The sequence below is a fragment of the Arachis duranensis genome, chromosome 1 (genome assembly GCF_000817695.3).
Source record: "Arachis duranensis cultivar V14167 chromosome 1, aradu.V14167.gnm2.J7QH, whole genome shotgun sequence".
Classification (NCBI taxonomy): Eukaryota; Viridiplantae; Streptophyta; class Magnoliopsida; order Fabales; family Fabaceae; genus Arachis; species Arachis duranensis.
Genome location: NC_029772.3, coordinates 8,178,279 through 8,190,881, shown reverse-complemented (window position 1 = coordinate 8,190,881; position 12,603 = coordinate 8,178,279). Strand labels below are relative to the sequence as shown.

Here is a 12,603-nt window from a genome sequence, read left to right as displayed (position 1 = left end):
TTCAATCGATTGAGTTACAATTCAATCGACTGTTTTGATAAACCAATCGATTGAATTTCAAAGAAACACGATTTGAAAGCCATGGACGAACGTCACGAGATCAAATTTAATATTTTAATCGATTGGAATGGCCAAAAATTTTATTAGAATCAATAGAAGATATAATTAGTTGTTGTTTTTGTATTTGATTATTAATAAATATAATAGATAATTAATAAAATAATTATAAAATTAATTTATAATTAAAATTAGTTCAAGAACTATATAACAATTATTAAAAAAATTCTAAAAACATATTTTCTAATGGTCCAAAAATTTTAGTTTGAACTCTTAATACTTGTTAATCTAAAATTCTTATTAGTTTGCGTTCAATTATAAGAAAGGTTTATATGGAGAAGAATATAGAAGTACGTGTGATGCTAGGGACCCATGCTTTGTAAAAAGATCATACATCCATGAAGTGTTTCAGGTGCAGTTAGCGGTTATAACCACCACACATTTTTCCCGCTACATATTTTCCGACACAACACTCATGGCGTGCTGCTGCACCTCTCCCTCCGCCACCGCCACCGCCGGCCGCTACTTCTCTATTCACAACTCTCACACTTCTCAATTTCGCATCAACACTTTCCCATTCCTTCCTTCTCCATCTTCTACCACTGTATGTTCCATTCGATTTAGGGTTCCGCGCTCCACTTCACTTAGACACAAACCATTCACAGTCTCCTGCACTCCCACCGGCACCGAACAACAACAGCTCGACTTCCAAGATCCCCCTCCTTCTTCCGCCGTAGATTGCGTCGGCACCGGCCAAGACGTCGAGTGCGTTGCACCCTTCGCCAATGAAGAACAGAGACAAAACGGCACCGTATCGTTATCTTCGGAGAACAATAAGGAACAAGGTATCAGTCTGTAACCAAAATGAACTAGTAACAATTTCCCTAACTAACTAATAACTAACTGTAAGTCTGTAACTGTCAGTAACGGAGCACACTACTAACTAATAACTGTCAGCAACAAAAGAAATCTGTTTAACTAAAGTTATCTTGTGTGTGGATTGAAGAAGGTGAATCATTGAAGTGCCTTGCGGAAGGGCTTTGGGAATTGACAGTGCTGGTATCACCGTTCTTCTTCTGGGGAACTGCAATGGTGGCTATGAAGGAGGTGATTCCAAGGACAGGCCCGTTCTTTGTGTCGGCGTTCCGGCTAATACCTGCCGGGTTCCTCCTCATCGGGTTCGCTGCTTCAAGGGGAAGACCATTCCCTTCGGGACTCAATGCCTGGCTCTCAATCTCTCTCTTTGCAGTAGTTGATGCAGCTTGCTTTCAGGTCTGTTCATATCTTATGCTCTCAAAAGTTATGAAATTTTCCATGGCAGTATATTTGTTACTTCGTTAGTTTGTTTGTTTAGAATGAAGGGGAATTGAAAGCAATGTTGATTGATTGGTGTGATGTTAATGTAAACAGGGTTTTCTTGCAGAAGGGTTGCAGAGGACTTCGGCTGGTTTGGGCAGCGTATGTTTGCAGTTAATCTCTTATTTATGACTACTGTTATTGTTATTATTAGTGTAACTGCACTTCAATTAATCACATCACGTTAAATAAGTATCGGTGCTTTCTAATGCAGGTTATAATTGATTCACAACCTTTGACAGTAGCTGTGCTTGCAGCTTTGTTATTTGGTGAATCCATTGGGATTGTTGGTGCTGCTGGTCTAGTCCTTGGTGTAGTTGGACTTGTATTACTCGAGGTAAACTTCGAGTCTGCATTTATACCAAAGGCACTAAATTACTTATTCTACTCATTAAACACAACCTGAAATTACCCGTTTTATAAATATATGAAGGGTGCAACAGTTACCAGCCCAAAAGGTACAACTACCTATGAGTTACCTTCTATATGTTTGTTTGGTAGTGAAGGATCACCGTGTTTGTTGCAGTTACCGGTGCTGTCATTTGATGAAAGCAATTTCTCACTATGGGGAAGTGGGGAGTGGTGGATGCTTCTTGCAGCCCAGAGTATGGCAGTTGGCACAGTTATGGTTCGATGGGTCTCCAAGTACTCTGATCCTGTCATGGCAACTGGATGGGTAGGCTCCAAATCAATTTATAGAATCTAATGCTTGTTGATTTCATGTTGGTTACCACATTTGGATACTATGAAACTAAATTGCTTGGTTAGTATTGTTCTTTCAATCTAGGAATGATCAGACAAAATGCAATACTTTTTTGGTAATACAAGATGGCAATTTTTGCTTAACTATATGACCTTGGATGTGTTGGAGTTTGTGTTTATGGATCATCATATATCATAAAGATAATTGTCTCTAAACTCTCTATAACTAGTGAAAATGTATCATATAGATCTTAGGCTTGTATCTTATTGATTATTTTATCTAAAAGAAAACTATACCTGTCTAAGAAAAGAGGATTGGGCAAGTGATAGGAAGAAGCTATTTAGCAGATGGCAGCATTGTTTAGGTGGAAGCATAGCTCAAATGTTTACCCTGCCATATTTGTTGCAGCATATGGTTATTGGTGGCCTCCCTCTAGTGGCATTCTCCATTCTTAACAATGATCCTGCTCTCAGTCAGAGTCTTCAAGAGTACAGTTCAACTGATATATTGGCACTACTCTACACATCCATTTTTGGAAGTGCTGTGAGCTATGGTGTGTTCTTTTATAGTGCAACTAAAGGTTTGTATATCTGATGTCATGATATTCCTCTTTTCTTTCTATGCAGATGAGTATTTTATTATTCCTTCAAGCTTCCACGATAAATATGAAGTTAGAATAGTTCATTGGCTCCTGTTTAGCTATGAGATTCTTTTTGGTTTTCAAAGATGCAGTGTAATGATTTTGCAACTTGTGATATGCTGCAGGTAGCTTGACCAAGCTCAGTTCACTTACGTTTTTGACCCCAATGTTTGCTTCAATTTTTGGGTAAGGCTGCCCTACTGTGGAACAGAATTTTCAGGTTTTTTATGTTACGTAGTAGGGAGAATGAAATCAGAAATAAATAACAAGTGACTGTGATATAGCTATTCTTTAACAGTAGAATATTAAAGAGAAGAAAGTACCTATTACAAGTTTACAACTAAAAGCACACATTTTTGGAAGAGAACCACCACCTTGATGCATCGTTCATAATCTTCCTAAGTGTGACCTGGCCCTATCATTTTGTTGTACATTGTGCCACTCACATTTTCTCTAGGGATTCACACTTATTCTTTTGAACTTTCAGATTCATGTCAATGTATCTGGGTTTTACCTTTTATGATTCAAACATTTTGCTTTGGTATTTCAGGTTTCTGTATCTCGGGGAGACCTTCACGCCTGTACAGCTAGTCGGGGCCATCGTTACTATAGCTGCGATATACATGGTTAACTTCAGAAACACTTCAGAATAAATTAAAATAGTCAGTTTCATACTGTTCCTTTCAAGTTGCTAATACAATGGACAAAAACTACTCGTGAGGCTAGATTTGTGTCATCAACTCAAAAGGGGGAGCGGTACTAGCAGCTGGTTTGAATTTTGGATATAACACGAATATGATTGGTACTTCTCCAGCACATGATCATCATGCTTTCTTCTCCTGTAAATACAATTTTGGTTAGTTCTCGGTACAGGTCAAACTGCTTGAGCCTCTTGATATAGCTAAGCCTAAAACATGGTAGCTACCTGCGTTGAATTCAAGCCTTATACTGGAATAAATTGTTTCTTTTTCCATGAATATTTGCTTTCTTGTACAAGATGGCTTTGTATGTTACATTATGGCTGAAGAAGAATGTGTAGAACGTAGATTTTGGCTTGCTTGTGAGTTGTGACAAGTTTGTGTTTTGTTAATCACATGAAAGGATAATATTGGTAGTGGGTTATCGACACTAGTATTTATCAACCATTTAGGAACAAACACGTTGACTAAAAGGTGGATATTCTGTTAGCCAATTGTAGTCTTGTAGATAGTTTAGTTAGTAGTCATTGGTGGATATTCTGTTATTCTAATTTGTCCACCTCAACAGCTTTACTAGCTCCTCTGCTCTAATGAGTGTGTATATATATACCTACTTCAATGTATGAAAAATGATATGAAGTGATCAATTCTGTTTAGAGGTGAACGTGGATTGTATATATATACCTATTGTGTTTGGAATACAAAATCTAAACACAATCTAAATTTCAGCATTATTATTCCAAATATCAATTTAAGTATGCTATTGAATTTAGATTTTGTGTTTAGAGGTGAACGCGGATCGGATCCGGATCAGATATGACCAAAGTTTCAATCCGATCCGCACTAAAATCATCTGATCAGATCAGATCCAATATCAGCCGTTTTTAAACTTCATATGCTACTTTTGTATGTACATTGAACAAATCTATTAACATGAATGATGGTATTCTTTCTTTTCATATATATAGATATAGATTATAAAGCATGCAACAATAGAATAAGGTGGTTTGAGGAAATAAATATTATAGAGAAAAAATACGAGTTTACAAAAAGTTACTTAGTAATGGATAAAACCTTTCTTGAACTCTAAACGCTAGGAGCCTCAAGGGACTAAAATCTGAATCACTGGAAAGAAAACAAAATTTAAGGTAAATACTCCCAACACGCAAATAGTAGTGCACCCACCTTACTCCCAAGCTGAGACAACATTTGTTGTACCCTCTTGCATTGATTCCAAACCAAAAAGTCCTAAAGCCACAAACCTTACCCAATTCATAATTCATAATTAGCAAAAACACAACACCCTGACCAGATTTATTTGCTTGTTGTCTAAAGTGTTATCTGGGAAAACAATAATTATAGAACAATCTTAAAATATTACTATGACAACAATATTACTATGACAACTATGAAAATCAAGCTATGACATTGTGGCCGGATAACCAGCTACTTAAATACATATATCATAGTAATATTGTTGTCACTAGTTCCCTTTTCCCCAGATCTTTAAATCCCATGAATCCGTTCCTTTTACTCATCATACACATGAAAATTTGTATGTTTCATCTTCTGAAGTTGCTGCAAAACAGAAAACATAAACAATAAATTAAACTCTTGTATCTACTTTCGTAGTTAAATTCAATAATCAAGAACTGAAAGCATAATAATTATCAAAATGGAAAATTAGAATTTCCACTTAGTCTCAACAGCAAAAAAGAAGGGTTGAATCAAGCAATCAATTCCACTGCTTCCAACTCCTAAATTTCCACCAAATCCAATCATCCATTGAAAAAGAAGCCACCACAACTTCAGAGATTCAAACAACTTATGACTGACTCAAGTTGCTGCAGAACAAGCCTTCAGAAACACACCCGAATCTGCATTTATGCCCAAAAAAAATTACCAAGAGAAGGAAGCGGTCACCCCAATTCCATGGTCTGTGAAATTCTCATGGCCAAACCAAGTCATGGGGATGCTGTCTGCTCCTGCTTCATAGGAAAAAAATTACCCCACTTTATGAGCATATATATGATCATAGCTTTCCAACCAATCTAGCTTTCCTCTTATGTTCCACATCCATTGCACTTGGTTTTTTAAAAATGCATTCCTTTAAATCATGGGGTATACATCACAGAGTAAATAATAATAGCATAACAAAACTTATTTGGGAGATTGGATCACAAAAGGTTGGCAAGTACAAACATAGATATGCACATCAAAATATAGGGCCCATAAAGGGGTGTTCAGAATTTGCTTTGTATTCAATCTTTATATTCATACACTTCAGGTCATAATAACACAAACCATAATGCCAATTATAACTAGATGAGGGAAAGTCCAAATGGGAAGATACTCCTGATGTTATGATGTTCACATGAAAAGCAGAGAGCACAAACTAAGCTCTTAAATTTGGACAAAAAACTAAAAGCTAAGTTCATAAATCTCTGTCGAAAGACTAAAATAAAATGACACAACTATCTCAAATACAAATAAACAACCAAAGCAAGTCATTGTCGACATATTATTCATAGAGTAAAGCGACAATTAGATCCATAAGGATTTCGACCTCGGACTAATTAGTTCTTAAAGGGAAAAAAGTATCAATTAGGTCCTCTACGATAATAAATGGTGAACATGTATGTCCTTTTGTCATTAGATAGTGCAAAACGAAACAAAGTTATCAATGTATTTCGTTATCTACAATGGTGCGTGTACCGTTGCAACCACATGAGCATGGAAATGATATAGTTTTGGATAGTAAAGCATTTATTATCTTTTGAGTTTATATATAACCTTCATCAACTGCTCTCTATTTACTACGAATCCTATCAAAACAGGTGAAATTTCGCTCCAAAAGTTATTATTTACGTGACGATATTTTATAAATAGACCCATCACATTAGTAAATGGTATATATAATCACTACTGCTAAGATTGGGGAGCAAAGCGGAGGTGGTTGGAGCAATTATGGAAGAAGGCGGCCATGAATACCTTTGAATACCATTCCACCATGGAAAAGACGCCGCTTTGCTGCCATCAATGTCTCTATCATGTTTCAGTTCGCTATGGTTACCAACCCCATAAGTGAACTTTGCTATTAATAGGACAAGAAGCAGCTTGCAAAGCAAGCTTACTGCTTCCACTCCCACTGCTTGTATGCATCAATTGAAAAAGAAGCCACCAAATTGGGAAAGAACTGCACCACAAACCACATGCCCGCACCCAATTTCACCCTCTGAAGAATTTGCGGTGCGAAGAACTCATGGAGTGATGAACCACCCAATTATGATGTGAGGTGCTGCCACCTCCTACTTCAAGGCCAACAAAATGAGTGAGCTTTACATGTATGTATAGGATTTCTAATGTAAAGATGGCATTGATTTTTCATCCACTATCACAGTGATATCATATTTCTTAATTGAACTTGTTGCCAATCAGGTGGAAGATTATAATCTACAGATTGTTTTCCATAATGTTCTGAATATCATTCTTGTGCTCACTCCAGCTATAACCAGGATCCTTGCGGACCCTATTATCACTCATTAGATGCCTGACAGCCCTTGCATCCTCCCATCTTCCCAAAGAAGAGTACATGTTTGCTAGAAGCACGTAAGATGCCGAATTCAGAGGGTCCAACCGGAAGAGTTCCTCCGCTGCTCTTTTTGCTAAGCTCAAGTTAGTGTGAATGCGGCATGAGCTTAAAACCACTTCCCAAACAACTGGATCATCCTTGCATGGCATAGTATCTAGGATCACTTCTACTTCCTGGAATCGCCCTGCTCGGCCGAGGCAATCTATGATGCAAGTGTAATGATCTGACTTTGGCACCACTCCAAATCTTTGCTGAATTGAATTGAATATCTCAACTCCTTCGTCAATCAATGCAGAGTGGCTACAACCAGTTAAGACGGCAACAAAAGTAATATCATCGGGTTTTTCACCAGATGTGATCATGTCCTTGTAAAGGGAAACAGCCTCGTCGCCATATCCATTCTGTGCATAACCATGTATCATTTCGTTCCAGGTAACAGTGTTTTTACTTGGCATTATATCGAAAAAGTATCTGGCTTGATCCACATTTCCACATTTACAATACATTTCTATAAGAGAACTGCCAACAAATATGTCATCTTCATAACCATCTTTTATAATCTGAGCATGAACCTGGCATCCCTGGGATAATGAAGAGAGTTTTGCGCAAGAGCTCACAATGGTAGTAAATGAAAACTCTGAAGGAAAGAAGCCGCATTGGCGCATCTGCTTAAAGAAATAGAAAGCTTCATTGTCCTGAGAATTTATTGAGAACCCTGCTATCATTGAGTTCCAACAAACAACATCTACTTTGGGCAGCTTATTAAATACATTCTTTGAAGACTCCATTTTCCCGCATTTTGAATACACATTGATAAGACCACTTGAAACATACTCATCCTCGTAGAACCCAAACTTCTGAGAGGCTGCATGAACCTGTTTTCCAGCCTCAAGAAGTCCCAGTTCCGCAGATGAACTAAGAATAACTGCTAATGTAGTTCGATCAGGAAGCTGATATTGGAATTGCATTTTTCTAAACATTTTTAGTGCCTCTTCATGATCTGCATTCTGGCTATAGGCTGAGAGTATAGCATTCCATGAACTCAAACTCGGGCAAGGCATGCTATCAAATATATCACGCCCGGTTTTAACATCCCCAGACTTGACACATGCTGCTAGCATATTGATATAAGTAACATCATCCGGTTCATATCCACAACACTGCATTGTCTGGAGATACTCCACAGCTTTCTCACTGTTGCATTTGTTGCCATACCCAGCTATCATCACATTCCAAGAAACAACACTATGCCGACTCACATTTGCGAAAACTTTTTCAGCACTATCCATGTCCCCTATTTTCGAATATATATCCAGCTTCGAGTTGCTTAAATGGATGTCTCCCTCCAATCCCAGTTTAATCGAGAGTGTGTGCACTTGTTTTCCATGACTCTGATTGCATAGACCAATGTCCCTTTCATCAAATCCTCCTTTTGCGCACACACCCAATATACTGGACAAAGATACAGAATCAACATGAACCCCCTTTTGCAGCATGAGCCTAAACATCTCCAAAGCTTCCTTGACTTGATTCATCTGTGCTAATCCACCCATCATTGTAGTAAAGGTAACCTCATTAGGCTCATCAATGTCATCAAAGACACGAATTACATCCCCAGAAAGGCCACACTTAGCATACATGGACAAAAGGGCATTAACTACATAAATGTTACCGTCAAGACCAAGCTTGATCACAACCCCATGATTTTTCCTACCGCATCCTGCATCCAAAAGAGCACCACAAGCACTAAAAACAGTAGTAAAAGTTATATGGGAAGGTTTAACACCTTGTTGCATAATCAAATCATAGGTCTCCAATGCTTGTCGTTCATAGCCAGCACGTAGCATTGTACTGATCATGGTGTTCAACGAGATGGTGTTCCTTTCAGGCATTTCCAGGAACAAACAACACGCGTCTTGCAAGTTGCGGTTTTTGCAGTAGGCAGCCAAGATGGCGTTCCAAGAGAAGATGTTCTTTTGGGGCATTTTAGCAAACACTTGATGTGCAGAGACAATGTCACCACAGTTGGAGTACAATTGGACGAGGTTGTTGGAGAGAAAAGTGTCAGAGAAAAGGCCCACTCGGAGGATTCTCGCATGGAGAACCTTGCCGGATGATAGAGCTTTGCTGGCAATGCACGACTGAAGTAGCTTTGCCAAATAGGTACTCTTGCTTTCCATCAATAACTTGCTTCACTTTGAACTTCCCAAGTCAGACTATATAATCTATTATTGGTAGCACTGAAAATTAAAAAAAGGACTATCTTGAAACTAAAAATACAACAAAATGAATTCAATCTAAAAAAAAAACGGAGTTGAACCTGTATTTCATCGATTCATGACAATGAACTGAAACTGAGGCGGCAAGCAATGAACCAATTATCTAATTCTAATCAATAATAACTAATTAAATCAAATTAAACAAATTATCTAAACCCACATCAAAATTTATAATTGAAAAACTGAAAAAATCAGTATAAAAAATTGATAGAATAAAACTGAAAAAAAAATAAAAAAACAACTCAGCGAATAGTGAAGTCAGTGAACTCACGCACACTGCAGAAGCATAAGCAAGAAGACGGCAACGGGAACGAGGAGGAATCACGAGCAGAGGAAGCAGACGCATGGATGAAGCAGAGGCAAACTAAGACAAGCGGCGCCGGGGACGAGGCAGAGGAGCCAACGGTGAGGGCAAGCCGGCAGAGAGAGAGAGAGAGAGAGAGAGAGAGAGAGAGAGAGAGAGAGAAAGCTTCGACACGAGCAGAGCAGAGGAGGGCTTACCAGAGAGAGACGACGAGGAGGAAGGTGAGGGACTGCGAGGTAAGCAGAGACCGGAGACCGGAGAGGCAAGTCAGCGAGGTGAGCGACCGACGGCAAGGAGAGAAGTGGGAGTGACGTGAGCTCCGTAAGGGATAGCAGCGAAGTGAATGACGCGGGCGGTGGTGATGCAGACCCAGAGGCACAACCATGGCAGCAACAACACCACTGCCGGCGACCGGAGGATACCTTCCCTTCTCTGTTACAATTTCATGGGAGAGAAGAAAGGGGCTGGAGTTTGATAAAAAATGAAATTGTGTTCGGGTTAGAGTTAGATTTTAAATTTAAGGGTATTATTATTTCAGTTTTTATTTTTATTTTAAAATAAATGCAATATTAAGCATAAACATAATTCAATTCTGCATACTTTTATATTAAACACAATATTAAAATTTATTTTAGTATGAATTTTTTAGTTTTAGTCTTTATCTTTTTTATAAACGCTACCTAAATGCTAAATTGATTTATTGGTTTAATCAATTTAACTGTAATTCAAATAAAATAATTAAATTATAATAAAATAATATATAAAATATAAATAAATACACAAAATTAATAGCCAAATTATTATTTATAAATATATTATTATTTTTTTACAAATACATTATTATTTCTAAGTACTTTTCGATTTATACTATTATTCATACTTTGAAAAAAAATTATACACATAATTAAAGCTAATTTTAGTAATGAACAACAAAAATGTTATAACAACTAACAGGTTGTGGGGCCTGTGATTAGTTCAACAAAATGAAAGCCAAAAGCCAAATCAAATCCAAAACTTACAACACCCAAGTCAAACACAGCAACAAGGATAAACAAAAGACAAAGGCAACATAAAAAATACAAAAAGGCAGTAAATTGTCACAAGAATGCATAGCCAACGATAGAACTTCACACTAGTTGAGAATCTCAATGAAAATACTAAGAGCATCTCCAATGGGAGAAAAAATTGAAACCCAGATACTGTTCTGTCAGAAGGAAAGAAGGCTTATGCGTTGGAGTGGAAAGAAAAGAAATTTTCGCACAAATTTTAAGGATAATTAATATTAAATATTATTTATAGTATCATATTAAATTATAATTAATTAAATTTACTTACTTCAAAAAATAAAATTAATTTTATATTTCTCCAAAAAAATGCCCAATTTTAAAATAGGCAGCAATATAGACAATTGAAAGAGGACTTGATTAAACACATATGACAATTTTACAATGTTTGTCGTCAACTATAGAGTTTAATTATGTTTTTCTTTGTATTAAGTAATTTTACAAATTAATGTAATCCCGAATTATATATTGTGTATTATTGTTATATGTGAATTCAGTTAATATTAATATCTTTTAATAGTGAATTATTTTTAAATTTAAATATTTAAATTACATTGTTGAAAAAATTAATTACATTAATTTCAAATATTTTAATTAATTAATTAAGTGGGACCACAACAGGGACTAAAGTTAGTTCCTCCTAATGGAGAAGTGAGAGATGCTTTGAGTTCCTATTTACTGTTTATGACACAAAAACGGATGTGGAGTTACTTTTTATGACAAGTGGGCCATAAACAGAAACTGGGATGAGTTCCCTACTAGAGATGGTCTAAGTAGTTAGTTTTTGGTTAAAAACGCAATATGAGAAAAAGAGAGAATGATTTCACAGAACAGAATTAATCACTTCATATCATTTTTCATACATTAAAGTATGTATATATATACACACTCATTAGAGCAAAGGAGCTAATAAAACTGTTAAGGTGGACAAATCAGAATAACAGAATATCCACTTTTTAGTGACTACTAACTAACATTGTCTACAATTGGCTAACAAACTATTTTCTATTGTCAGGTTTTTTTTTATTGGCTAACAAACTATGCATCGTTTATATTCATAGTTCAGTTCAGTAACTTTAGGTCAATCAGTTCACACTTTATAGCTCAAAGAAAAATAAAATATTAGTAACTCACATATCAGTGATTCACTAATTCAGTATCACTATATCAGTTTATCAGAGATATGCAATAGAGCTTCAATGACTTCAGTTCACATAGCTTCACAGAATCAAAAAATTATTTAACCATACTCATTAGGGAGACATGCAATAGAGTTTCAGTGACTTTAGTTCAAAGAGCTTCACAGAATCAAAAAATTATTCAACCATACTCATTAGGGAGACAGAGACATGCAACACTGCAACCGTTATTCAATCAATTAATCAAACAATGATATCCAAAAATATATTACCTGGAAGGCTGGAAGCTTAAAGACGCCTTCAACAGAAATGGAGGGAGACAGAGACACCGAGTGACCAAGACAAGGAGCAATGGTGGAACACCTTCGAACCGAGTGACCAACAGAGCTAATGGCAGCGTGGGTGCACGACGGAGGCTTCGACGTTCCCACGGTGGCTGCGCGATGGAAAGAAAGGAAGGTTGCAATGGCTACTGCGCAATGGAAGGAAAGGGAGCGAGCTGATGGTGGCTGTTCGAAGGACGATGACGGCGGCACAAGGAGGTGGCTGGATGGAGGTGAGGAACGACGAGCTCGATGAGATTGGGAGGAGCCCCGCACGAGATAGGCATTCTAAAGTTCTGGAAGTTGGGCATTCAAAAAACCGGCCAAATCACGATTCAGTTCGATTGACCGGTTCCCGACCAATTCACTGGTTCAAATCCGGCTTTTGAAATTTCCAGTTTTGCTGTTTACCCGAATTAAACCGATTTTCAGAACCTTGAAAATTAGT

The 12,603-nt window shown here is 37.2% G+C and overlaps 2 protein-coding genes across 10 annotated transcripts; one reads left to right on the top strand and one right to left on the bottom strand.

Annotated features, from left to right (window-relative positions):
• The first annotated feature begins 395 nt into the window (after positions 1-395).
• On the top strand, positions 396-3,846 carry LOC107474393 (WAT1-related protein At3g02690, chloroplastic). The gene is made up of 8 exons (XM_021136440.2): positions 396-902; positions 1,067-1,329; positions 1,468-1,515; positions 1,628-1,750; positions 1,847-2,089; positions 2,525-2,696; positions 2,882-2,942; positions 3,307-3,846. The coding sequence occupies exons 1-8, from the start codon at positions 533-535 to the stop codon at positions 3,407-3,409; spliced, it is 1,383 nt and encodes a 460-aa protein (XP_020992099.1). The 5' UTR covers positions 396-532; the 3' UTR covers positions 3,410-3,846.
• A 730-nt stretch (positions 3,847-4,576) lies between these two features.
• LOC107474355 (pentatricopeptide repeat-containing protein At4g20770) lies at positions 4,577-10,105 on the bottom strand. Of its 9 annotated transcripts, none has more exons than XM_052260079.1 (4): positions 9,597-10,105; positions 9,367-9,428; positions 5,151-9,286; positions 4,577-5,032 (listed from the first exon to the last, which is right to left on the bottom strand). In XM_052260079.1, exon 3 carries the CDS (start codon positions 9,224-9,226, stop codon positions 6,908-6,910), a length of 2,319 nt encoding a protein of 772 aa, XP_052116039.1. In that variant the 5' UTR covers positions 9,227-9,286; positions 9,367-9,428; positions 9,597-10,105; the 3' UTR covers positions 4,577-5,032; positions 5,151-6,907. The 9 variants fall into 9 exon arrangements, with proteins under 9 accessions (XP_052116039.1, XP_052116028.1, XP_052116030.1 ...); XM_052260068.1 differs by lacking the exon at positions 9,367-9,428 and having other exon boundaries at positions 5,151-5,439; positions 6,446-9,236; XM_052260070.1 differs by lacking the exon at positions 9,367-9,428 and having other exon boundaries at positions 5,151-5,331; positions 6,446-9,236.
• Positions 10,106-12,603: the final 2,498 nt, after the last annotated feature.